General features: G+C 36.2%; 1 protein-coding gene across 8 annotated transcripts in view; it reads left to right on the top strand.

Moving 5' to 3' along the window:
* LOC122566348 (ABC transporter G family member 22) overlaps positions 1 to 25,732 on the top strand; it is a 264,641-nt gene that overhangs the window by 230,041 nt on the left and 8,868 nt on the right. For all 8 annotated transcript variants that reach the window (XM_043723470.1, XM_043723469.1, XM_043723471.1 and 5 more), the window contains 6 exons: positions 7,304 to 7,409; positions 12,137 to 12,237; positions 12,851 to 13,106; positions 14,134 to 14,304; positions 16,188 to 16,309; positions 22,054 to 22,261. In XM_043723470.1, coding sequence (XP_043579405.1) covers positions 7,304 to 7,409; positions 12,137 to 12,237; positions 12,851 to 13,106; positions 14,134 to 14,304; positions 16,188 to 16,309; positions 22,054 to 22,261 — 964 coding nt within the window. The remainder of the gene's footprint in view (positions 1 to 7,303; positions 7,410 to 12,136; positions 12,238 to 12,850; positions 13,107 to 14,133; positions 14,305 to 16,187; positions 16,310 to 22,053; positions 22,262 to 25,732) is intronic.

The raw sequence follows: 25,732 nt of genomic DNA, 5'->3' as shown, positions 1-25,732 counted from the left end.
CGGATTTAACACGCTAGGAAGGTGTCGCAATCGTCCATTAGCGAATTGATTCAATTTATTGGGGATTTTAGATTTTAGACTGACACAGCGAATGTTCGAATTACGGACGATACGTATATTTGTTATTCTTCGGATTTCAATCGTGTTATTAGTAGGTACGTTGCGCTTTGTTTTGACGTTTCATTTTCAAGTATAGTTCGAACAAGTGAACTGGAATGTTCACGAAATTAGACACATAAATTTATTGTGTTTCACTTTAGAGAGATACCCTTTCAAATTAGGGACACTTTCCTGTGTTACGAATTACAGTGAAGCAACTTTGCTGATGCTTCTTACTTTTCACAGTATAAATAAGGAATTCTTAAAAGATGTTTAATGGAAATTTCCATACTCCTTATATCGTCGAAATAGTATCGGTTGTAATGTTTGAAATTTATTTGTCGAACCTTATATTTGTTTTATCGTTAAGCTTATTAACATCGTATAAGAGAAATTGTTAGTTTCGGCCGGGAAATTTTCACGAAAGAGAATATACCACTAACCAAATGGATTTTTGAAAATGTCCTAACTGCAGTAGCTACTGGAATAAGTAATCACCGTTTAATTCTTCGCGAACCAACCGATTAACCTTAATAAACTCTGTCCTCTTTATAATCTAAGTAACGAAACAATCACCTAAAATTTCCCCAGCGCAGAAACGACGAAAATTCTTCGTTCTATCGTTAGAAGACGATCTAGAACGATCAATATTTCATTCTTCGAAGGATCGAGCGATCAGTCTTCATAAACGTGACGTTGATCCCTTTGCGCTTCTAAACAACGAAACTGCCAAAAATAAAATTTCTTTAAGCACAGAAACGAAGATAGGTATACGTCATACGTGTCGAAGAAACATTCACGGTAGCAAGTAAGTACGTACATAAGTACTCGAGAAACACATGTGTGTGACACACGAAACCGATCCAACGGGACGTTGGCCTCTCGATTATGGCAAGGGAGACAGGAGTTGCCCCGTGACAAATAGAGGGTGGTAGGAAGAAAAAAGAGATAAAGAGAGGTAGAGAAAGAGAGAGAGAGAGAGAGAGAGTTGTGGTGACGTCATAACTCGGTCAGTGAACCGCCGAGCGCGTGTCTTACGTGTTTCAAAAACATTCGGCGCCGTCTCCCTACGTGCATAATACGCTTAAAGCAACCGCTGCCATCGTTTATCTCGCTCTCTTTTTTACCTTCTCCGATTCTCTTACTTTGTCGTGTCACGTTGTTTTCGTTCACGGGCTCGTATTTCTTCCTCCTCGTGCCTTTCTCTCGCCGTCAACGTATCCCTGTCACCGTACTTACAATTATGGACGCGCCTTTACGCCGACTCTCCACGTTTTCTCCTCCTCCTCCTCCTCCTCCTCCTCCTACTCCTTGTAGATATTTTAGCCGATTGTTCAACGAAGATAATCGAGAAACAAAAACAAACTAAATTTAGTAAGGTCTTCATTTTCGTGTCGTTCTGGCTCGTAGAAGAATTTTAAAATTTTGCATCAGTTTGTCGTTTTCGGATATTCTGTGTATCGCCGGTTTCATAGAAAGCTGCCTTGAACGGGACATTGATTTTTTAGGCCAGTCACCTCTTTATTGAACTCGACTTTTTCAAATTCTACTTTGTCGTTCTAATCTTTTATCGTATTTTCTACCGTAGCGTAGTATCAAGATCGAACAGTTTTACCAATGGGACCAAACTGATTTCAGTTTTCCAGATGAAAGTGGAAAACTACATATTCGATTACAGCTTCCATCCTTCGTTTCCTAAAATTGAAACCATCTAGAAATAATTCGTTTAATTATGTCAATCGTGCTAATCCTCGACTCGCCTTGTCTGCTCAAGAAGCCGAACAAACCTGAATCTTACAACATGACTCCGTCATCCTCCGCTCGAAACGTCCCATTGTTCTCTTGTTCGAAACCTTTTTCCTGGATATTTATAAAATCGATACTCTATAGATTGATGGAAAAGCTATCGAACGAATGGTTCGACCACCTCTCACTTTCCCTTTTCTCCGCGTGGAGCGCGATGGCCGACACGTCGCCGTCGTTCTATGGAAACCAGCCGGCGGAGATGACGTTCACGGTCGTGCTCCGTTCTGGAGCAGTCCAGTTTCCTGCTGGCCGAGAGACGACCGCTATACCCGCAGCGAAATATCGTCGGCCGCCACTTTCTCTCTCCGCATAACGGATCCTCTTGTGTAACGGACTCCCGGCCGTCGAGAAAATGGCACGTTCGTCCGCGTTGCCCGCCGCGGCCAAGGCAGGGTGTGTCGACCGAGCCGACATCCACCTTAAGCCGCGTGCACACGAAAATAATTCAAAAATAATCTGGCCACGCGCGATGAACTAACAACGTGACTAAGGAAAAATTCGATTTTATAAGCCGTTTCTAGACTACGGTTTATCTTGTGTCCGTAAGAAATTGGAAGGTGCAAAATAATGAAAATGCACGTGATATGCGAAAATGTATCAATGTCCGACATTGATGGTAACGCAACTAAAGAGAATGTAGATTTTAGTGGAGAGATTTTTCATAGTTTAGAGGGAAATGTTGGTGAGTCATTTTCAACGGCGTTATAAGGCTGACTTAACGCAAGATACGTCACTATTCGCGAAAGCAGTACAACTTTCCGCCTACAGCGTCACGAAAGAACCGAAGATTAGCCGATATTGTGAAACTAGGGCCATGGCGGTATAAGTAATAATTTTACCCTCTGACGCAAAAGTGATGCAATTATAAATATAGCGTTCTACATAATAAAGATAGAAACATAATGTAGACCTTCTGTTCAATAAACCATGCAAAGCAAGATACACACTTGTTACGATATGACTGATATGTATGGAAAAATCGTTCTAGTTGCGTTGGTGGAAACGTGAATTTGCATAAATATCGGTGTAATAATTATTACAATTTCCCAGGGTGAAGTTACGTATGAAAATAGCGAATTTGCGTTTCCTTTTTAATTTGCGATTGATAAATTAATAAGCGAATAAAGTGGATGCTTTTGATAAAATTAACACGTGCGCGGCGGAGCGGGTTCACACAATATGCCGCTGCTGGTGACGGCAGCAAATTTGCAGAATTTTACGAAAAAGACTTGTGAACGCGAACATGTGCGCGTCATATATAGAGAGCATAGAGCGCGTATAGAGAAAAACGGCACTCGTGTGTTAATATTATACGTATGCTTATTTTATTTAAGTCATAGCATTTTTAATTATAGTTGTTTCCTTGTTTGTTAATTAAAATTGCAATATTGTTGTTGATACAGTATATTCGTTCTTAGGTATATACTAAGGGTTGATTGTTCCAGAATAAAAATTAGAATTTTTATTCTCTTTTCTTGAATACTGGAAGAAAATTGAGGCAGATATTGATAATCGATCAATAGATCATTGTATTTTTTTTAGTATCTCTTGAATGATAGTACCATAGTTTCCTTGCAATTTTTTGAAAATAGCATACTAATATCAATGGAAAAAAAAACAATTAATGTGCATGTATGTTCTGACACAACAATTGTGATACTAGCAGATCTAATTCGTACTACACAGTCGATCTAAACTAGGACAAATATTTTATTGAATCCTCACAGCTTTCTCTCATAACACATTTTCCTAAAACACCATTTCTCCCTATATATTATACAATTTTCTGAAAGAAAGGATAAACCTCTACCATTTGTCCCTGGTCGTTTTTACGTTTTCTACAGGAAGAAGCCAACGATCGGAGTTTCCTTAATCGAATCGCCGTACATAGTCGTCGACGCATTAATCAAAACGTTTCCGACGTAATATCCGCGATAATAATATCCGCGAGTGCTGTTCCAGTCGGCGTGTAAATTTTCGCGAACAACACGTCGATCACCAAGAGATGAGAATCGAGTTTCCTTTCATTAAGCCTAATGCTTAATGGTTTCGTTCGAGTGGAATTTCAAATAGGCGGCTAGGAAACAATGGGCTGTTTAATTGGCTGCTTTACATTGATTTAAGTTAACCAACCGCGTCGACCGCCATTATCGGCAGTTTCATATAGTTGCGCATACTTTCGTCGAATGATTAAGTGGAACTATTAATCAGCCACATAATAGAATTTTAAAAGCCCACCAGCGAGGCATCGAACGCCTGATTCCAGCCTTCCATTCGAGCAGAAATATGAGTCAACGAGGCTAAGGAACGATCGATTTTATTTATCGTTGGGCCTTAGCGATCGAAAATTATTGCAACTATCGTATTCCATGTAATCGTTTCCTTTGATTGCTTTCGAAAACGTTTCTATCGTAGTGGAATTATATTTTGTACTCGGTAACTTGTGCACGTATTTATCTACGTATTAATAAAGGAACATATAGACACGTGTATGTACATAAAAGTCTATCAAGCTACTAACGTATTTGTGTAAAACATTTATAAATACAATCGTCAACAATGTAGATAGAAGACGAAATTTGCATTCTATGAAAGAGTTATTCTTACTCAAATTAATCTGCTATATTAATCTGCGTATAAAACTATACTTACTTGACAATAAATATCTCGTAGTAAATTGTATTCTGTATAAACATTGAAACATTGAGGTAAAGGATTATGGGTTGCGTTAATGTTAGGAAACTATATATTTTTGGTAGAATTTTATTTTAGTCAAAGTAGCCTTGTTACCTAGTGCACGAAGGCTTTCTTAACTGACTGTATATAAGTTTCCCTATTATCGGGATATTTTTATTTATTTGAAGGGTTCGTACAATGAAAAGGTGATGTAAATGTACCTTCTGTCAAATATGAAATGTATTGAACATACGCAATACACAGAGTTTAATTTTCGTGCATCTTTTCTCCGAGTTTCTTGCTCGTCAAGCTTCTCTCCGAGTATTTTTTCTTTGATATCAGTAATTTTAGAAGCAAACCTTTATCCTGCATAATTAAACCTTCTAAACTATTTATAGAAAGCGTCACTTGTAAAACGAAACGCAATGTCCCTTCATTTCCAATTTTGATCACACAGCTAACCTGGTTCTGTGTTTATTGAATTTCTAATTCCCTTCAAAGAATGTGTTCCCGAAACACGACATGACCAACAAGTCGAAGCCTACAAAAATTATACTGCACAAACTAGACTTAAGAATGAAAGATAAGATATAATAAAAAAAAAATTCAATATAACTGAACGTCGCTTGAAACTCCAGTATATGGAAAATAAAACAAATAGCTTGGAATTCATTTTGTTTTCGGTTGGTGAATTGCTCGAATTCCAGGACAGAATCCAGGAAAAATTTCAAACGACGTTCATGAAAGAATTCCAAAGTGTCCGCGCGTTTCCCTTCGATACTAACACGCTTGTCCTCGCGTGTCCCCGAATTATCGAATGCACGTGAACGCGTTTCAAGACGAGGAAAGTTCATGCGCTACGTGCAGAATCGCGTAAGACCGATGGTGGCTCTTTCCTGATCGAGCTGTCGAAGGTGTAGCTCGTTACAACCTGACACATGACACGTAGCTTCCTCCTTCGCTGTAAAGTTAGCAGTTCCTTCGTTGCATAATTCGTGTGTTGTCTAATTGGCAAGTTGATGGCAAGATCGTCGTTGGAACAGCGTTTCTGGCTTTCCATTCAGATCTTCCTATTTCGCTCGTTGAGCACAAATGTTGCTTCGAGGCAACGTTTTGTTTGTTTTAATAAACTTGCGTTATTATTGAATTCGATATTTTAATATTGTGATCTGCAGTTACGCTAAGTTGTCATGCCAAGATCGTCGGCGGGACAACGTTTCTAGTTTTCCATTCCGATTTTCCTGTTTAACTCGTTAAGCACAAATGTTGCGTCGAAGCAACGTTTTACTTGTTTTGACGAACTCGTATTCTTGAATTCGACTTTTGATACTGTGGTTAGCAGTTACGCGAAGTAGAAGACAGTGGTTATACTTTCTTGGCTGCGTATTTCTTTACTCGTTTATATTTTATAATTTCTCGAAGTTGTAAAAGGTTGGAGTATTAACTTGGAAAAGTTGGATCCACCTTCTAAAGAGATAACAGTTTTATGTCCAACTTTCTGTTTAACTCGTTAAGCACAAATGTTGCGCCAAGGCGACGTTTTACTTGTTTTAATATAAACTTGTTTTATTGAATTCGATTTTTAGTATTGCGGTTAGTAGTGTCGTACTTTTCTAAGTATTTCTTTCTCATTTACGTATTATTATTTTATAGACTTTTAAAAAATTGCGACGTTAACCTGAAAGGAACATCAGAGGATTGACAGGTTTAAGGAACTGCCCTCGAATCATTGAAACTCTTTCTCCAGTTAATTTCATCAAAAATAACAACACCCAATAGATAGAAAGAACTGCTTTAGAATTATCGAAATAATCCATTGATCCAAACGCATCGATCTTTAAAGAATCCAGAATGACCAAAGAATCATTCACAAACCACTGAAATTCTTCCTCCAAAAATCTTCAATTTCATCACCCCCCCCCAAAAATATTGAAAATACTCAGGAACTAAATCGATTAAAAATAACTAAGAAGCCAATCAATCCAAAGAATCATCTTCGAATTATGAAAATAGCCTATTCATCCACATCCATCGACCTTCAAAAAAATTCAAGATAACCAAAGGATGCTTCTCAAACCACTGAAATTCCCTCTTCCCACAAACATGTCTTTAAGAAGCTAAAAACGATCAGAGATCCAGCAAACGGAAGAAAATCCATCGTTCAAACGACCAAAATTCTCTCTTCGTCTACCAAACCTACCAACCTGAAAGACTTTCAGAAGCTTGAAAGAATCTACAGAAAGACGAAGCTAGGAAACAAAGCGACGATCCGTCCGGATCGAAAAATGGCTTGTTGGGTGGGTTTCGCAAGGAACGTAACGGCTGCTGCAGCGCGTTATCGTAATTGATTTAACGATCGCGATTACGAGCGGACCGGTGCATCCCCGGGGGTACGTGTCAGATGGTAATAATAGACACAAAGTGGGCTGGATGTTACGAAACGGAAATGCACGTCCACGCCGCCGGCTTTTGCTTACATTGCTGTTTAATGCGTAAACGGGGCCGTGGCTTGGGTTAAAAGGCGGTCTCAACTTTCCGTAAAGTCCGCCACGATACCGATCTTCCTTCTCATCGTTCCTATCTACCGTTTTCTGTTACACGCTTTCGCCGATTTAATCCGTCGATCCGACATTTTTCTCTTCTTTCTCCTTTTTCTTTCTTTTTTTTTTTAATATTTTTTGTTGCTTTCGATCTGACAGTTTTTGTTGTTCGTGTGTTTCAGTACCAGGCGAGGCTCAGGCTTCCGGACACGTTCTCGCACTCCCAGAAGATGCAGTGCGTGGATCATATCATCGAGGTCCTCGACCTCGCCGCCTGCCAAGACACCAGTGAGTATAGATCGGACACGATCGACGGATCGTGCCAAGCCCCTGCGGTCGTTCTGTACGTGGCGGCCTGCTTTTGCGCGCCACGGTGTCTCACTTTATTGCATTTTTCTTCTTTCACCTTCATTCGATCGTTCTATCTTTTTATTTGGTCGTTTGAAAAGACTTACGATATTGGATTGGATTGCACGAGAAATGATTATATCGAATTTTCGTGTTTGACCATCGTTTTGAGGTTAGGAATCGTTAAAAGGAGTAGGTAATCAGTAATTTTTCGTAGGACGAATTAAAGATTTAGAATTTTGTCGAGTTTCTTAATTTTACTTCTTGTTTGTTTACTTTTTTTGTATAATGAATATTATAAACAAATTTACAAACGATATTTTGATGTCGAATTTTCGTGTTCGATCATCATTTTGAGGTTAGGAAAGCGTACTATTTCACTTGATTAATGGTAAAACTATCAGAACGGTTAAAATGGCTAATTCGTAATTTTATAGATTTAGGATTTTGTTGAATTTCCTGGTTTCCTTCTTTGTCTTTTTATTATATCGTTTGAACGTGATTGTTATAAGTACACTTATAATTGCGCGATACATTCATATCTAGTTTCTGTATTTGATAATTATTTTAAAGTTAACAAACTATGAGATCTTAAAGTTATATTGTACTTGACTATTGCTAAAAGTATCAGAAAAATGTTCTCAGATTTGCTGACTAAATTCAAGTTCAAGTAATTCAGATTAAGAAAACATATTATGTACTTTACAAATTACACGATAAAGGAAAATGAAAATTGAAGTCAATTGACTCCTGAGATTTCGTTAATTTCCTTTTTAATTTCATTATTTGATCCAATTTCGTGATATACGTTTTGTTTTAACCTTTTACGTTTCACGATTATAATTATAAATAAAAACGAAATATTTTGAAAGAAAATACGTAAAAGGATATAAAGGAAAACCTGGATTTTATATGTGGGTCAAAAGGGGAATTTTATTTGTTATGACAATGTTGTAACAAAGAGGTCAGATTACGTGGCAACCACGGTATATTTTCCTTTGATGCATTGTTAATGTCTTTAATATCGAATGAAAATAACACCGTTACCGCTGCTACTATTTTTTAATTAAATTCCTCACTCCAGAGAAAATAACTGTATATTTAACTGAATTATAATTTGCGCGTACCTATCTGCATGATGAGAAAGATAAAAACAGAATAGTTATTTGCTGCAATCGTATCCTTATGCAATTAAACATTTCGCAACAATTTTTACCCTCCCGAATTTTTATCAAGCGCCAACATTTACGTAACAAGGACAAAGTAAAAAATACCGTAACCACACACGCAACATGTTTAATTATACAATGTTATAACATATCCAATTACGTAAATCAATTGGTTGCAACGTCGACTGTACTTCAACCCCAAGCAAACGCTACCAACATAAATCAAAACTCGATGCAAAAATTTTACCATCAATTATATCGATCGATTACAAGAATCATGATTGCTACGCAATAATTAATGTGTGATTCCAAATCGTGTATTTCGTATTAAAATATTCACTCACCTTAGATTTCCTTCCACATAATCATTCTACTATAAATTAACATGTTTTCAAATTCTATCTTCAAATACAATGTCACTGTTCAATTCTATCTTGATCGAATCGCTTAAAATTTATATAAAATCGAATATTATATATTATGTTCATTCTACACACATACTAAACATATCTTTGCCATAAATATCTTACATTTTCAGCATGTTTCTTTATACATTTCCAAATCGTAACGTCATTTCTTTGTATCTTTCTTTTCATTTCCCGATTTCTTTATACATTTGCTAATCATAACAGTCGAAATGCGTCACGTTATAGTCATAATACAATTTCAATACATTTTAGACAACACGTACGATATATATATGTACGATTTTTCTACGAATATTCGAATATCGAAACACCAATTTCACACGATTTCTCGCATTTGTTTCAACGGAGATCAAAGCGTCTGCGCGGGCTCGCGAAACTGGGACGATCTCTCGCGTCGCAGCCGTGTAAATTCGCCATAATTTGTTTATGGACGCCGAACGAGGAGTCGGTGGCGATTTATGACTTTCAGAGGTAAGAAACGGGCCATCAGCAACGTAGTTGGTCGCGTTGCCATCGCTGGTCGCCATCGATGCCTCGCCATCGTCCTCCTCATCGTCGTTCGGTCCTATGATTTTGATCGACGATTTCCGCGATCGTAATTCATTCGTCCCTTCTCGTAAAGACTCGCGAAATCGTTTGTTATCGCGACGCGTTACAGCTCGCTGAATCACGATCGTTTCTGCCAGCATCGATCGTTTATCCCGATTCCTCGAAACGCTTTGAAGTCCAACCAAGATTAACTTAAAGCCACGTTTCGATGAAAGTTGCTTCCTTCAAACTACGTTTGACCTGATTTGACTCCGGTTGAATTTAATAGCATTGTGAACGTATATTCGTACGAGATCGAGAAAGACATATTTATTTATATGAAGAAGTTATTACGTAATAAAGTAACCGTTAATGTTTCGCAAATTATGAAATCGTTTGGCATCTGGTTCTTCGATTATGAAATCTCGTGGAAGATTAAATTCTTGACTAATTAATGCTTCGGATCGATAGACATCGATATTTTCTTTTTTCTTTCAAACGAAATCTTCTTGCTACAGAAATTCGTTAACATTCCTAATGATATTTTGTAAAATTTTCTGAAATTTCTTTGTTCGTCTTATCGACAATTTTTCTCGCATAGAATAGATCATCACTGTTCGTCGATAAAAAGCTAAAAACAGAGTTAAAAATGGAATTTAGGAAATCAAAGACAAAAATAGTCGACGTTGGACGTTAAACGAGAAAAGAAGTGTGAAACTTGAAACGAAAAGAATCGAACGTGAGCTAATTCCTGTTGTAATAAAAAAAAAAAAAAAAAAAAAACGCAAAAGAAATACATCAAACGTTATATTTGTTTCATTCTAAATTATTTTCTGAATCAACTAAAAAGTAAAAGGTAATAAAAAGCGATCACAAAACTTGAATAACGCTTTTATTGGGTAGCAGCCAGTAAAAAAAAAAAACCATTTTTCTCTGTTAATTTTTTGTTTGATTTTTTCACTTTATTTCGTTACGATGGAGATATCCGTTTGACCGATGTGTTTCATCATTGATGAGCAACCTAGCAATTTTTTTCATTTAATTGGATAGCGAATAAATTCGAATTGAATTCTTTTTTTATTTCTGCTTTTGCAGCAACGTTACAGGTTTGTCGCGTTCGTAATCCAATATGGAATCGTTTTCAGGACCAGACGAAACGATTTTATATTTCAATCGAGAAAGCACCGATGGAACGAGAATTTTCATTCGTTTCCTTTTTTGGTCGTTGATCCGAAATTTACCTTCATATCGAATTTCGATCATTTTCACGACGAGAAAAATGAATACAGTAATAGTGACGGAAGCGTTGTAGCGAACGAAATGGGATTTGATTGTTGATCGATTTTAATTGTTAATCCGGAACGAGTTTGAGAGTTATGAAAAGAAATGAAGTAATTAGCAAATTGTATAAGTAAATTGAACAGAGTGACGCTTTTCCACTGTTTCTATAGCAATGGATTTCATTCCTTTTATTGTTAATCACAACGATGTCATTTGTATATTTTGTTATTGTATTATATATGTCTATCGTATTATTATGTATTATAGATTTTATTGTACATTTTGACTTGTAAATGAAAATACGTAAAACTTTTCTGTTATTTGCGAAAAAGAACTATTGGAATTATTTCAATAAATTGATTTAACAACTACTTTTCATAAAAATGTAGAGACCACTTGAAAGTGTAGAAGCAATTATTTGCAAAGCAAAATGAGTTTCCAGCACTAGACACACTTTTACTGAAAAAGCTTCTTGGAGTATTTAACAATTCTAATTCGAAGAATTACCTACGAACTTTATTTTCCTCTTTAGAAGCAAATCTCTCAGTTTTGCGTTACCTACGTCACAAAGAAAATTTCACAATACAGAAACTTGAAATTCACCTCTCCTCCATTCAATTTCCCTCCGGTTCTACTAACATCCACTCTACTATTCATACATCCTACGTTCTCCGCTCCAATATGCCTCTAAACTACGGTACTCAAGTTGTACAACATAAACCATTCAGCAGTCACGTTGACCGACTCCGCAAATTGAAATGCGTAGGAAAGTAGCGATGTTACACACACATTACGTTTTAGAGTTACCTTAAAATTGGCTATCATTCGTGTCATCTTCTTGCGGTAAACCAGCATACAAAACTACATTATTTTTTAAAGAATTAATCACTTACGTTTATGTAACGAAACTTGACAAATTACCAAACAGCAAAGTTGATCAGTTTGGCTTGTAAAAAAAATTCAACAAAGTTCGAAGACACCGTGTGCAGAGGAGATTAAGTTCGCGGAATGTGTATCGCGCGTCTTGCATCCTAATTACGTATTTTGAGCGGCGTATTTTTAACCACGGCGCCCATCATCATCGTGTCTCCGCGTGAATTAAGGTATCCACCTTAGTCGCCGGAAGATCGAGGATACGTCCGCCAATTAGTGTTAATTAATTACCAACGCGAGATAATGGCGAGCCAAAAGGTTTGCCCTATTATATAGACAGCCGTGTAACTGCGTTCTTCATTTTTATTTTTCGCTTTCTGTTCTTTAGTTATCGGGGATTATACGAAACGAGGACTGTCCGGCGGCGAGAAGAAGAGGACGAGCATAGCCTGCGAACTTCTCACCAATCCCTCGCTCATGTTGCTCGACGTAAGCTTCTTAATGTTGCTGATAATAGAAAGGAATGAGGATTTTCTATGCAGCTTTTTTGACATTTTTTATTTCTTGTTCATTTACGTTAAAACGATTTATTAGCGACAATCTTCTTTAAAAATACTTTAGTGGTGGTAATTTTCTGTAGAATTTTCCTTGGCATCAATATTCCACAAGGTTTCGTATTTTTGTCTACTTTGGAAGCTTCATTATCATTGCAGTATGCTTGATTATTTTTTAAATATTCTATTGTTACGGTGTGGCGTATTTTTGAAGTTACTGGAAATAGATTATCTCGAGCAAGTTATTCTACAAAATTTCATATTCCTAAAATGTTCAAAGATTGCATATTTCTTACGATTCTTAAATAAGCCTCAAAGCTAGAAATTATCTATAAAATTTCAAAATATCTCACAATTTAAAACTGCTACATTATATATTCTTCAATTACAATTGAATTTCGACGACAAAAGTACTCAAAATTCTAAAGGAACAACGCTTTGCTAGGAAGGATAAAAATAAAAGAAACAACGATTCTGAAGATCCTTGACTCCTATACCATTGCGCAATACAAGTAGAAAGTAAAATAATTAATAATACGATTATCCAGGAACCAACGAGCGGACTGGACTCGCATTCGGCACAAGGACTGATTTCACGATTGAAGAAATACGCTGAACAAGAAGGCAAGAGCATCGTGGTAACAGTGCATCAGCCCAGTTCCAGGATGTTCCACAGTTTCAGCAAGATCCTGCTGTTGAGTCGTGGCCAGGTGGCATATTATGGCCCTACAACGAATATTGGCAGGTTTTTCTCCACGATTGGACTCACGCTACTGCCACACTATAATCCTGCCGATTTTATACGTGAGTACTTTTTGTTCATAAAAGAACAAACGATGAAATAACGTGTTAAGATCGTACAAATACATATAAAATTATTGTGTATTATTAAAGTGAGGTAAATATCCTTCTGATAAGATACAGGGAAGTAAAGTAACTTATACGTTGCTTTGATAAAATACAGCGTAGAAGTTCATTATACAAATTAGAGAGACGGAAGAATAATTTCATAAACTTAGACTTATAAATATTAAAACTGAATATTACGCAATTAATAAAACCACGTAATAGAAGTGAATATTAATTCCTAAACAAACTAAGAATAGGAGCCTTCTGTCTAAATGAATAGACTTATAAACACGATTGGAATGTAGAAGTAGAAAATAAGAAAAATCACTGTACACGTTGAAAAAAGGTAACGATAGGCGAAAGTCGATAAGCGAGTATTGATATTATTATTATAATAATACCTAAATCCTATACATTATTTTTTCCCTAATCCGGTTGAAATAAATTTAACTTCTCATTACGAACGAATTATCAAGACCAAGGAAAGGTAATTATTTAAAAGTAATTAATTCATCAAAGGATTATTTATTCCGGAAATTATTATATATTCATAGAAATATCTACCGTATCCTTCAGATTCGTCTTTATATTGGAGAAAAATTCTGTGACGAGATTAATGTCGTATTTTATACCATATTTTAGTAACATTTTTAACTCGATATAAATATTCAATGTTTAACTCAAAATCAGTGACCACTCTATTCGCTTAGAGAAAAATTCTACGAAGAGGTAATGTCATATTTGGAACCTAAACCCAATATGAATATTCAATATCTAGTCCAAAAGCAGCGGTTGCTCCAACCGCTCTAAACTTTCAGTCAAAGCAACTACTATCTCGTCATCCTCATGAAAATTCGCTTTACCGTACTAGCAAATCAGGTCGTGCAATTACCCAAGACAGTCTTAACTCGCTAATAACAATTAAAGTTAAGCGTTTCGCGTTTACGTCCAATTTCAATGTTCCATTTTGGATTGTTAACAGTGGAACAAATAAAGGGGCCAGAAGAGGTTCGCGAGCGCATCGTGGCCGCGGCGAGGAACACGAGACAGGGACCTGACTGCCCGCCGGAACTTCGTCCGGAGTACAATCCAAGCCAGCATCCGCTTTGCGACCATCTGATCCATTATCACGAACACCACATCAGCCACAACGGTATTGCATAGTGCACGACCGGTCCATGGTGTCGGCTGTATGCACGCCTAGGGACTATCGCGGATATATCGAGCTAGAATAGTTGCGGTTCCGGTTCAGCCGCTTAAAACTCGAAGATCGTGTTCACCGGTGGCTCCGGCCGGTGTTTGTGGGTCAACGTGTCTGCGAGATTCGATCGATTTTTCGAGCCGATGCTTGCCACGGGATAAGGATTTAAGTGTTCCAGAGGATTTGAAACTGTTTTGGATTTTAAGGGTATAAAGAAGTCGAATATTGTTTCCTTCTGTTGTCAAATAGATTGTATTTCCATTGGAATTTCCAAGGGGATGAATATATATGGTTTCATATTGTGTTTGTAGTTTTATATTTCGGAGAGGGGAGATCTTATAAGAAGATGAACATTAAGATTTTATGAAGGAAAATTTAAAAGGCTTCTTCCATTCAAAGAGCTCATTTAAAGAATTATAATATAAAAGAATAAATATACAGCCCTTAATAAACTGCTAGAAACTCGAATGCTAATCTTCAAATACTCCTACTCAAATACTCCTATAAATTAAACCATTTAGCAAAAATAAAAAATGATCTTTCAATATATACGAACAGTATGTTTCACACGAAACAAGAAAATTCGACAAGGTCACCAATAGATTGTGTACAAGATTTACACAAGATTATATTTCCTTGAACAGAATCAAAATGACACGATTTACTTCGCTTACTGAATACAAATATTTTTGATTCTTTATATACACACATTTGTACACAATATACATTCTGTACAATTGTACAGTTTAAACTGCATAAACAATCGCAGTGTAACTATCAACAAATCTGCAGACACGTGACCTACCACGATACCTTAATTCTATCCAAATTCGAACGAGTATAAACGCGTTTTCCAGGTTTATTCATCGTTGAACAAACGTACGTTCGTAAGAATCGTTCGATTGGACGATGAATGCGGATCATTGTAGTCAGTAATCATTGGTCGAGATACGGGTATCTCGCTCGGCCGAATATTTCCTCCGGCGTCGATTGATTAACGGTTTATAAATGGACTGTCTAGCAATAACACGGGGATTTTTCGCGGCGGAGAAGTATGTCGGGCCGAGGGGATGATTCTTTCGTTTCCCCCTTCGCGAGCAATCAAAGGTCGAACGATCGCCTAAAGGAACACTGCGAGTCGAGAGAAAACTGATCGATTCGACTCGCCAATAATAATTGTTCGACGTTTCTGATCTCTCTATTTTGTAGTTTATGTGTATCATGATCGTAATACGAAGAGAAATTGTAGAAATTTTTATAACTATCTCGGTACTCGATTCGATCGATTGATTTATGTGAATATTCGAGTTTTACGATTTTAGTTCGTGTCACTTTTTTTTTAATTAGACCACTTTTTGATTAGAGAAATTTTAATTGACAGGACGAAGAGAAGCCGTAGGAATTTCTATAACTCTAACTTTTATAACTACGTTCGATCTTTGATTTGTGCGATATTCGAGTTTTACGATCTTAGTGTACCTAATTTTTTCTTTTTTAATTGTTAAAAATTTTTAATCGCTTTTTCATCGGAGAAATCTTAAAATTAGTTGAACGAAGAGAAACTGTAAGAATTTCAAAGGATTATCGATACATTCGATCTTTTATTTGCCTAGTACGTACTTGAATCTCGCTTTCTTCGAACGTCGAAAATCTTCTTATTTGTTGAGATATGAGCAAGATTGAAATACCAAAATTTGAGTATTGCGTTAAGATTGAAAAGTATTCTGTTTTTGATTTTTTGGTATTTTTCTCTTTCCGTGCCACGGTTTGAAACGACAAAGTTTGAAAAATGAACAAAGCTTCTTTAGCCCTTTCATTGTGTCGATGATTTACAGTGAAAGAAGACGAAGGTCGTACGCTGTGGTTGGACACACAAAGCCATGCCAGCAGCAGTGCCAGTTCTGCGGACGACGACTATGCCTGGCAGTGGCCCACCAGTTTCTGGTCGCAATTTAAAGTGAGTACCACTTTGCAGACGTTTCCAGCGGTTAGGCGTTGAAACTGCGCTGCACTCAATGTTCATGCAACATGTGTGCAGTTTGTAGCGATAGTACAGATCTAGAAATTGGCGCCTTTGTCACGAGAAATCAATGAAATATAAGAGGAAAGAGAAAAGAGGAATTTTTCAAAAATTGACCGATTCCAATTTCTTAAATTTGTAACCATCCTTGCAAGATATTATTTTAATAATCTTAGATTAAACACAAATTATTTGGCTGAAAAATAGGGAAAATATAATTTCGTTTAAAAATTTATTATATTTAAAGGATAATGAAAGAAGCAAATAGAGATACAGAATTCTTTTACAAAAAGTCTTGAGTCTTTGATATTAACATGTTTAAGATATTCAGATCCTACAGTTATTTAGGAGAGAATATGGATAAATTAATTAATTAATTAATAGAGAAAACACTGATGTATTTATGATATAGAAATTCTACAATTATCAGAGAACATTGATCTGTTAAACATCTACAAGTTTTACTTTCAGTAAAGGACATTAAGTAGAAAAGAATAAATATTTATGATACGTTAAATATTATCAATATATCAAAGATTGTTAAGAAACGGCTGAGAGGTTGGACAAAAATTCATTGAATATGCAAATTAATTTGATAATTCTCAATTACCTTTAAATACAAAATAATGTATTGTACTGTAGAAAAATAACGAAGAACAAATTTGTACAGTATATACAAGTAAAAAAAATGTTTTTGTCAAAAATTGTTATCTTTAACATTGATAGATACGTTCAAGATATTTGTACAGATGAATATCCCTACTACATTCTGTTATATCAGAGGTAATTTTCAATTAGAAAAGCTATAAAGGTTGAATAACTGAATGTGTAGAATGGCAAAGTTTATACAGTTCAGAAGGCCAAAGAGGCGTATCGTTAGGGAACGAAATGAACCGGACTCGGTTCCGTTATTTCCCGAGAAGAAGTGACGTCAGTTTAGCAATTGAAAACAGAATCGTCATGAGATCGTCCCGCATGATGCTCCGGTTCTCGTTAACTTTCTGATTTCACTTCCCTTGCCGCGTTGCGTTGCAGCGTGCCATCTTGAATATTTCCCTTCCGTCCACGTAACCTTAACTCTCTAGTGCTATCTATGCAGCAGACGTACTATCAAAATTCAGCAAGAGGTCAGCTTCTTATACTCTTAAATGAAGAGAAGAATTTTATTGATTTCTTACTCTAAAAATACTTTGTAACACTTGCCTTCCAAACGAGACGTTTACTTTTAGTATTGAATTGATTATTAATATTGAATTATTAATAACGATTCTTCTGTCAGATTTCTGATCGACGAATCCGATCATAACACTATGGGGAATATCATTTTTGATGAATGTCAGTGTCCAAGTACAAACTCGAACGCATATGAATATTTTCTTACAGAGAACATCTCTGTTTATAAATGCATGACAAATACGAAAGATCTTTATGCGTGAAATAAATTACAATAAATCTGAATTATCAATAAGCATAAGAGGGATAACACGAAGAAGAAGGAGAATATTCGGCGTGACAGAAACGAAAAATTACCAATCGATTCTAACATCTTGGAATTTTTACATCCGCAATAAACGATAATAAATCCGAACCAATGATTGAAGAATGACGGAAGAACTAGGAACAGACATTTTTATTGCGAAGTGAAAAATTATTAAAAAATACCAATGCCTGCTACAAAAATGTTTACAAAGAAAGAAATAATGAAAATTAAAAAAAGAAAAAAAAAATACATAGAAATTTTCATCATAAGATCAAAAATCGTAGATACCAATAAATGCTACTAATATAAAGAGTGTTTATCCCTGGAATAAATCGCCGCACATAAATCTCGATAAACAACAATAAGAAAAGTGCAAACAATATACAAAAGAATTCTCGGAAGATTAAAAATAGCAAATACCAATGCTCTAGTACGAAGAACGTTTATTGAAATGAAGTAGCGATAAGTGTCAATCGGAACAATAGTAAGGAGAATAGGGAGAGAAATTTTCTTGGTGAAATGAAAAATATCCGACGACATTCCACGAAGCAAACCGCCAACGTTGAGAATTATGTAGGGCAATGGCGTTGATTTCCTCGGAAACGCAACGCTCGGCTCGAATTGGCCTTAACGCAAGCAAAGAGAAGCGGTCGTCGTCGTTGTCGTCGTCGTCGTCGTCGTCGTCTGAAGGAGAGATCAAAAAGTTCGATTGCATTGCACGGTTAATAGAGCATGCAATAGCAATATGAAAATTTAGATGAGTGGCCTGGTATGCAGGGGATAATAGGGAGGCAAATGGAAATGACATCAGGATTCGAGTTTAATGCGAGCGTTAAATTCGTATCGCGAGTCCTCGACGTTTATCTGGCTATAGCTGTAGCATAGTCGTTCCAGATAACATTCAAGGTGCTCCTGCTATTTCTTCCGTTTAATCCTCTGGCACAGGATCTTTCACCTATTACGCCTCATCCAGTCGTTTTTCGGATTGGCAACAATTTTCCGAACAATATGTTTCTTTGGATATCAAGGACTAAATGAGAATAACGAAAAAAAAAAATATTGGAAGCGTGCGTGATCAAAGGAGCTCAAAATATAGCATAGTTTTTAAATTGTTTATCGTAAATCGTGATATATGTTTCGAAAGGGAAGTACAAGTTTCGAAACAGGTTTCAGATAAGATACAAAGCTTCGGGGGATCGTCTTGAAAAGTGAAATATAATGACGCGTGTACGAATTGTAGTTGAGAATAAATGATACAAACATAATGTAATAATGTCAATATGATACTCGTTTTCATCGATCTTATTGGTGATTTTATTTCAAATGAAGTTTTATTAAATTGCGTTGAACCACTTCATTCGCTGAAACACCAAAACTGTGCTTTGTACAAAATCATTAGGAAAATTACGCTAAACAAGCTTTTAAATTAGTCGTACAATCTAAATTTTGCTAAATGTTTCAGGACAATATGAATCACACATTTTCGTAGAAAGGAAATGAGAAGAGAATGTTAATAATTAACAGATCGAATTTTAATCTTAATTAATTATCTTAATAATAAATAAGCAAGGAATCTCTCAGAACGAAAATAATATTTACCAAACTATATTCGTTCGCTAGGAAAATCGATCAAAAATTCACGAACTCACTCAACAATTGCTAATCGAATCTCAATAGAGAAAAGAATCTTATCAAATTCAATCGATTATTTCACTTGACCTCACTGAAACTCTAGACTATACCTTCTTACCAAATATATAATCGAAAAGAAATTCATTCGCCTCGAAGAAATCTTCGTCCTCCATAAAATTTCCCAACGAGCGTCTCGTCGATCAGAAAAGCTCGGATCGAACTTCAAATTACGTCTTCTGATCAAAGTGACGGTCGAGAAGAAATTCGTTCACCCTGAAGAAATCGAGCGATTCCTGAAGAAAGTGCGTGGGTGCCGTGAATTGGAAAAGCCGGAGATCTGGAAGTGAGACGAGCAAGAAGATAAAAGAAAGAGAATCGGCTCGCTAAAGAGGATCGAGCAACGCAGAAAAGAGAACTAGGTCGCGTTTACGCGATTCGCCATATCCGGATAATTACGACGACCGGTATGTCTGTTCGTTGTGGCGTGCTTTTGTGCAAACGCATCTCGCCACTTGCATCACTTTTACCCGATTCAAGTATTCTTCGCGCAGCTGTGTTTTCAGCTCGATTCGCGATAGAGAAAGTCCCGCTCCTCTTTTTATATTCCGTGTCACTTGCGTGTTGAGATTGCGATGTTAAGATTTAGAAAACGTTTTACGATATAGAATAGAAAATGGAGGAAAATGTTCCTTAAGAAAATTGATATCTTTTAAGGAACTAATTTTTATGGCAAATAATTAATTGGAATGATATTACGCATAGCGTGAAACGATCTCGTGAGATTATTTTGTTTTTAGCTTGATGATATAAGCTGCGTTGTATGTCATTTGGTTTGAAATGTATAAAAAATTATGTTGACGTAGAAATTTCGGATATTTTTTTTTTTAACAATTTTTTCGTGCGACGATTTTGTCAGAGTAATTTATTATATTGGTATATTTTATATCACGTGTAACTTATGTTCAAATGTTCTATCTTTATCGAGTCGTCGATTAATAAAATCCAAAAATTTCATGGGATTCTGTTTCCTAATTAATCTTAGAAAAAGAGATTTCACTAAAATTCAGTAAAATCCTATTCGCCGGTATATAATGCCCAGATATGTTTTTAATTACTAAAAACGCTGATTGAACTTTAAAAACGTTTTTAAAGATTTATATTTTGTTTTACAATTTTTCAATATGAAAATAATATATATATATATATATATATACTAACTGTATGAAAAATACTGTCGCTTGTTAAAAAATTCTGTTACACGTATTTCTCAACTATCTGAAAAGGTTTGGTTTAAAATATAAATGTATCAGTTCGTAGCATAAATTGGCCTTGTCTTTAGACACACGTACCTCGCAGTAAGCATAAAACCAGGCCGTATTTATTTTGCAACGCAATAAATCAACAAAATTCAGATATAATAGACAGCTAGATTACATTGCAGATAATTTTAAGTTAGCCATTTGAATTTAAATGAAATTCCGCCTGGCTAAGTATACAAGCGCACGTACGTTGCTTAGATCGATGGCTGCGATCGATTTGCCTGCTAATTGAGTAATTAACGATAACGTGCTCGTCATATGGTGAAGTTGCTCGCGTACTATAGTTGTAATTTAAAGAGACCTTCGAAACCAGCATTGTGAAACTTTGCGTTCTATTTCCTCACGGTCGCTGATATAATTGAGCTGCACCAAAGAGGTGTAGCTGAGCAACCTTGCATTGTGACATTGTCGCGCACGGGGGCAGTGTTCATATCGTTCCGAGCACGTAGATTAATAACCAAGTTGTGTATCTGCATTTCAGTCGTCCAACTCCTTCAATTTTTATGACAGTGCCTCTGATTAATTACATATTCTTGGAACCTATCAAAAAGTCAGTTTCTTCGTACATGTTCGCAATTTGAAAGAAATTTTTCGTAATGATCAAGTCGTGGACATTGTTGCTTTAATTTTATGCTCAAGTCTACTATTCGTACGTGTTACACGATGTTGCAAGGATGACTGTAAAGTAATTTTATTTTACGATTTTTGGTAAACAGTGTCCGTATCGACCAATTTTCTTTTGATAGAATTCCCTTCATAGTGATACACGCACGCACCCACGTGCGAAATTTTAATCGATTCATTCGATACTTCAAATATAAAAAGATTGAAAGAAATTGTCGAGTTATGATAAATTTCTACTCGCGTTGCATTTTGTTAATTTCCATATTTATAAAGTAGTTGATATAAGTGTAAATCAAAGGGTAAAAGTAAGTGTAAATGAAGGCAATAGTAGGTGTAATATAATAAAGTAATTTGTGAAGGTGTCATATCTAAAAAAAAAAAGAATTCTCAACTTTTCTATTACTATATGAACATTCACGAATTACATAGAGTTCCACTGGATTTTAAATAAAATTTCTATTACTATGAACATTCATTTAGAGATAACATAGAATTCATTGGTTTAAATATTCTCAAAACTTGTTACATTCAAATACAAGCAAGAAATATGTAATTCTCTAGATACAAGATGAAACATGTGTCAGATATACATATACATAACGCGAGATTATGATTGATGATTTCAGGTATTATCAGAAAGAAACTTTCAAGAGGCACGGCCACGAATGCTGTCTCGTCTGAATTGGCTGCAAACGATAGCTCTCGGCTTACTCGCTGGACTGTTGTGGCTAAGGCTTCCCAGAACAGAAGCGGCACTTCATGATATCCAAGGCTGGATGTTCTTCAGCACCACGTACTGGATGCTCTTCGCGCACTTTGGTGCACTCTCCAGTTGTAAGTCTTTCATTCTCCTTCTATATTTACTTGTCCAATTTTAGCAATTTAGCGGACCGCGGTTTTAAGAAATTTAATCCAATTTAACGAAGAAGTGTAATTCATCGGAAAATACGAAATATTCGCGCAATTTTTGTTTTACAGCAGAAAGTATTTACAGATTATTTAGCGATTATACCTGGTATCATTGTAGAGATATTTCCAATCGTTGCATACACGACATTCTGATTTGTTGTTAATAATAATATTATTATTGTCGTTTATATCTTTGATTTGTCTACTTATATTCTCAGTTTGTTCGTACGTTTACTCATTCTCACCTTATTTGTTTATCAACACAGTCTGTGCATGTGTAATTCCTACAGATTTTTCAAGCACCAAAAACTCCTAATTTCTTCAAGTTTCTGACCAACAAATACCAACGTCCTTACAATGTATAAATCAGCAAACTGGCGATAAATTAATTGGGAAAATCCAAGCTATCCAAGCGATCGTACAAGCTTCAGATAAGTAATACGAGAAAAATTTGCAGAAAAAGAACACTCAAGCGTCGAATTGAATTTTCTAATTGCTGGCAGACAAAAAAGCAAGTACTACAACTTATCAACTAATTCTACCACGTCTTACGAACTCTTTAATTTTCACTACACGTTAGAACCTACTAACCAACTCGAACATTCTGTACAAATACTTGCAGAAGTTTCGACCCAAGTCTGTCAACAACTCCTTAATTTCTCCCTTACCTATCCCCAAGAGTTTTCTCTTGGAAATTTCCTGCCATCCAATCAACTAGTCGAAAAACGTTCCTGAACATTTACGAAAGGAAAGAGAAGCAACACGACGATCGAAGCTCGACGATGGAAAGTTCTCAGGTGGTGATGGACAAGTGGAGGCAGTTGCGCAACAACGCGGAGAGTCTCAGATATGAGGTAGATTGGTTAATTGAGCGGCGACGACGTGACGCTCTGAATCGGCCATTCAGTCGAACGCGCGTTTTTTTTTATTGCAAAGAATTGCAAAGGACCAGAGGAACGGTCAATCAAGACGTTAGTATGTAGGTCGTGCCGTGACCCACTTATCATCCGGCACGGCAATTGAGGCCCTTTTGTCGTACCCGGTACCAAAGCTCGAAACGGCCGTGACGAATTTCAGACGGTCAGCCTGTCTTTGAAACGGCATAGAAATTTTCTACTAGAAGAAACTGCGATGGTCGTAACGAAACTCTCTGTCCTTGTTGAAGCTTTCAATTCCTTAACCCTCAACCGTCTCTCGATTTCGCGTCCTTACGTGAGTCCCTTGGTGTCGATTCGACACACTGGTAAAAAAGTGAGTGAAACGGAGAGATAATTAATTAATTTTGAAAATTATTTTATCGGCATACCTTCGCATAATCGTCGCAAAGAATATAGAGAAAGAATTAGAGTGACAAGGTTCCGGACAAATTGTTCTACAAATGGCCGAATATTATAATCTTTTGCCGGAAAAGTATGTCAAACTTGACACGAGGGACGGATGAGGGTTAAATAATCAGCTGTTGGAACACTTCATCCTTATCGTTAGCTAATTGCCGGCTAATCGTTATCACAAAACTTTGGGATGAGTCACTTGATCTTAGAGCACTTTAACTTTTATTCTGACTTTTGCGTAAATTATTAACATTTATCGCCTGTTGTAAGAATTAAATATTCCATAGATGTCAATTTATACCGGTGTCCCATTTGAAGTATGCGATTGAGACAAATCTTTCAAGCAGAATTTGTCTTATTCCGAGGGGAATATCTCGTAATGGTCACGAATCTTGTCTGGATGGACCTCTGATATTTCAAGACGACCCTTGTTTTTTCTTTTTCAATGGAACTATATGTTTTCACTTAGGTAGTCGTGTAACCCATTCCGTAACAAATTTATCAACCTATAATATGGTGGTCTTCCAAGGTTATTCGAGGTCATTTATTGTTACAGTCGAAATAATGTAAGTTCTGTTTGAAATACTTTTTTTAATAACAAATAGTGCAAAACTACGATAATAATAATAACAGCTCCAGCGATAATGATAACAGATATATTGATAACGATAATATTGAATAACAATAGGGAGATAATTGCATGTAAAATTCCAAATGGGACATGTAGAATGGATATTCCTTTCAGACAAATTTGTATCTGGTGAACAGAGGTTCAAAAAAATATATATATATAATTATATATAAATATGAATATATATTATACTGAAGTACTTTTCATTGTTCTACAAAGAGATAAGGATTGACCGGGATCGTTGTTATTATAAGCTCTTCAGTTTATTCGATTCGTTGCACGTTTTCATTTTCCTCCCAGAAATTTCCATTGCAGTTGAGGATTCGCAAAAGCGACATGACCCTTCTACGTTGGAAAACCTACAGTAAATGGAAGTAGAAAATATTGGGCAGATATCGCTGAACAATACTAGAAAACTTGGTTAAGTCAAAATTGTCCGAAGGCAAGTTTGCTAAAGTTCCTTTATCGTTGAATATTGTCGTCCGCATTGGTATCTATCTGATCTCGAGCGAAGTCGAGTGTTTTCTCGTGTTCATGGCGAGGAGAGATCAATGTTCAATGGTCGTTTCGAATGTATAGAGTGCAAAACTAAAAAGGCTGGAGAGAAACTTTGGTACTTTTGGTGTCGGAACTTCCACAGAAATTTGTACAGCTAGTACGACATGAATGACTAAGATACTTATTTGATAAGTTATGGTTTAACCAAACAATAAATATTAAAACCACCAAAAGAAGAGAAATGTATTTCTATTGTAGTGATCAATAAAAAACAATTTCTCTCAGAAAGAAAAATGATTCTAGGAGAGTTAAGTTATAAAGTACAATGAAAAATGTAAGAAAAACATACGAAAAACTATACTATCCTCGCAAGAGCTTAGAAAGAAAGAAAACGCGAGAAATACTAAATTCTACATAAATAGTCCAAGATATCCACAAAAAGGACCAAACTTACAAGAGATTTTCTTTAAATGGAAGAACGTTGTAGAAGCCGCTTTTTCTACTTCATATTTAACAAGAAAAAGGGGCCGATCCATCGTCAAAGAAACTCGTTTCTTCAGGAATCCGAAAATTTTCCACCAAAAGGCAAAGACTAAGTAAGTTGAAGGCACAGAATTTCGACTCTGTAGCCAGAAGCTCGTGATTATAGTAAGAATATACATACTAAAGCGTAAGAGGCATAGAAAAGAGTAAGAAACGAGAAAGGAAGATGAATAGCCAAGAGATGGAAGAGGTTCGAATGGAGAGGGAATCAAAGAGGATGCTAAAATCGGTTTTACAGCTCGCTGCGTGCCGGCATCCCTTTTTCCAGTTTGCTTTCATCGTCTGCTTGTAGCCATTTCACTTTCTACTCGAGGATGAGGCACGATGACTGTAAAATGGCAAACTCGTGCGACTAGACATCGCTGCTGGCTCTATGATTAAGTTGTGCGCCTC

Source organism: Bombus pyrosoma, linkage group LG3 (genome assembly GCF_014825855.1).
Source record: "Bombus pyrosoma isolate SC7728 linkage group LG3, ASM1482585v1, whole genome shotgun sequence".
In the NCBI taxonomy this organism is placed as follows: Eukaryota; Metazoa; Arthropoda; class Insecta; order Hymenoptera; family Apidae; genus Bombus; species Bombus pyrosoma.
Note: the sequence above shows the minus strand (reverse complement) of the source record. Positions and strands in the feature narration are given on the sequence as shown.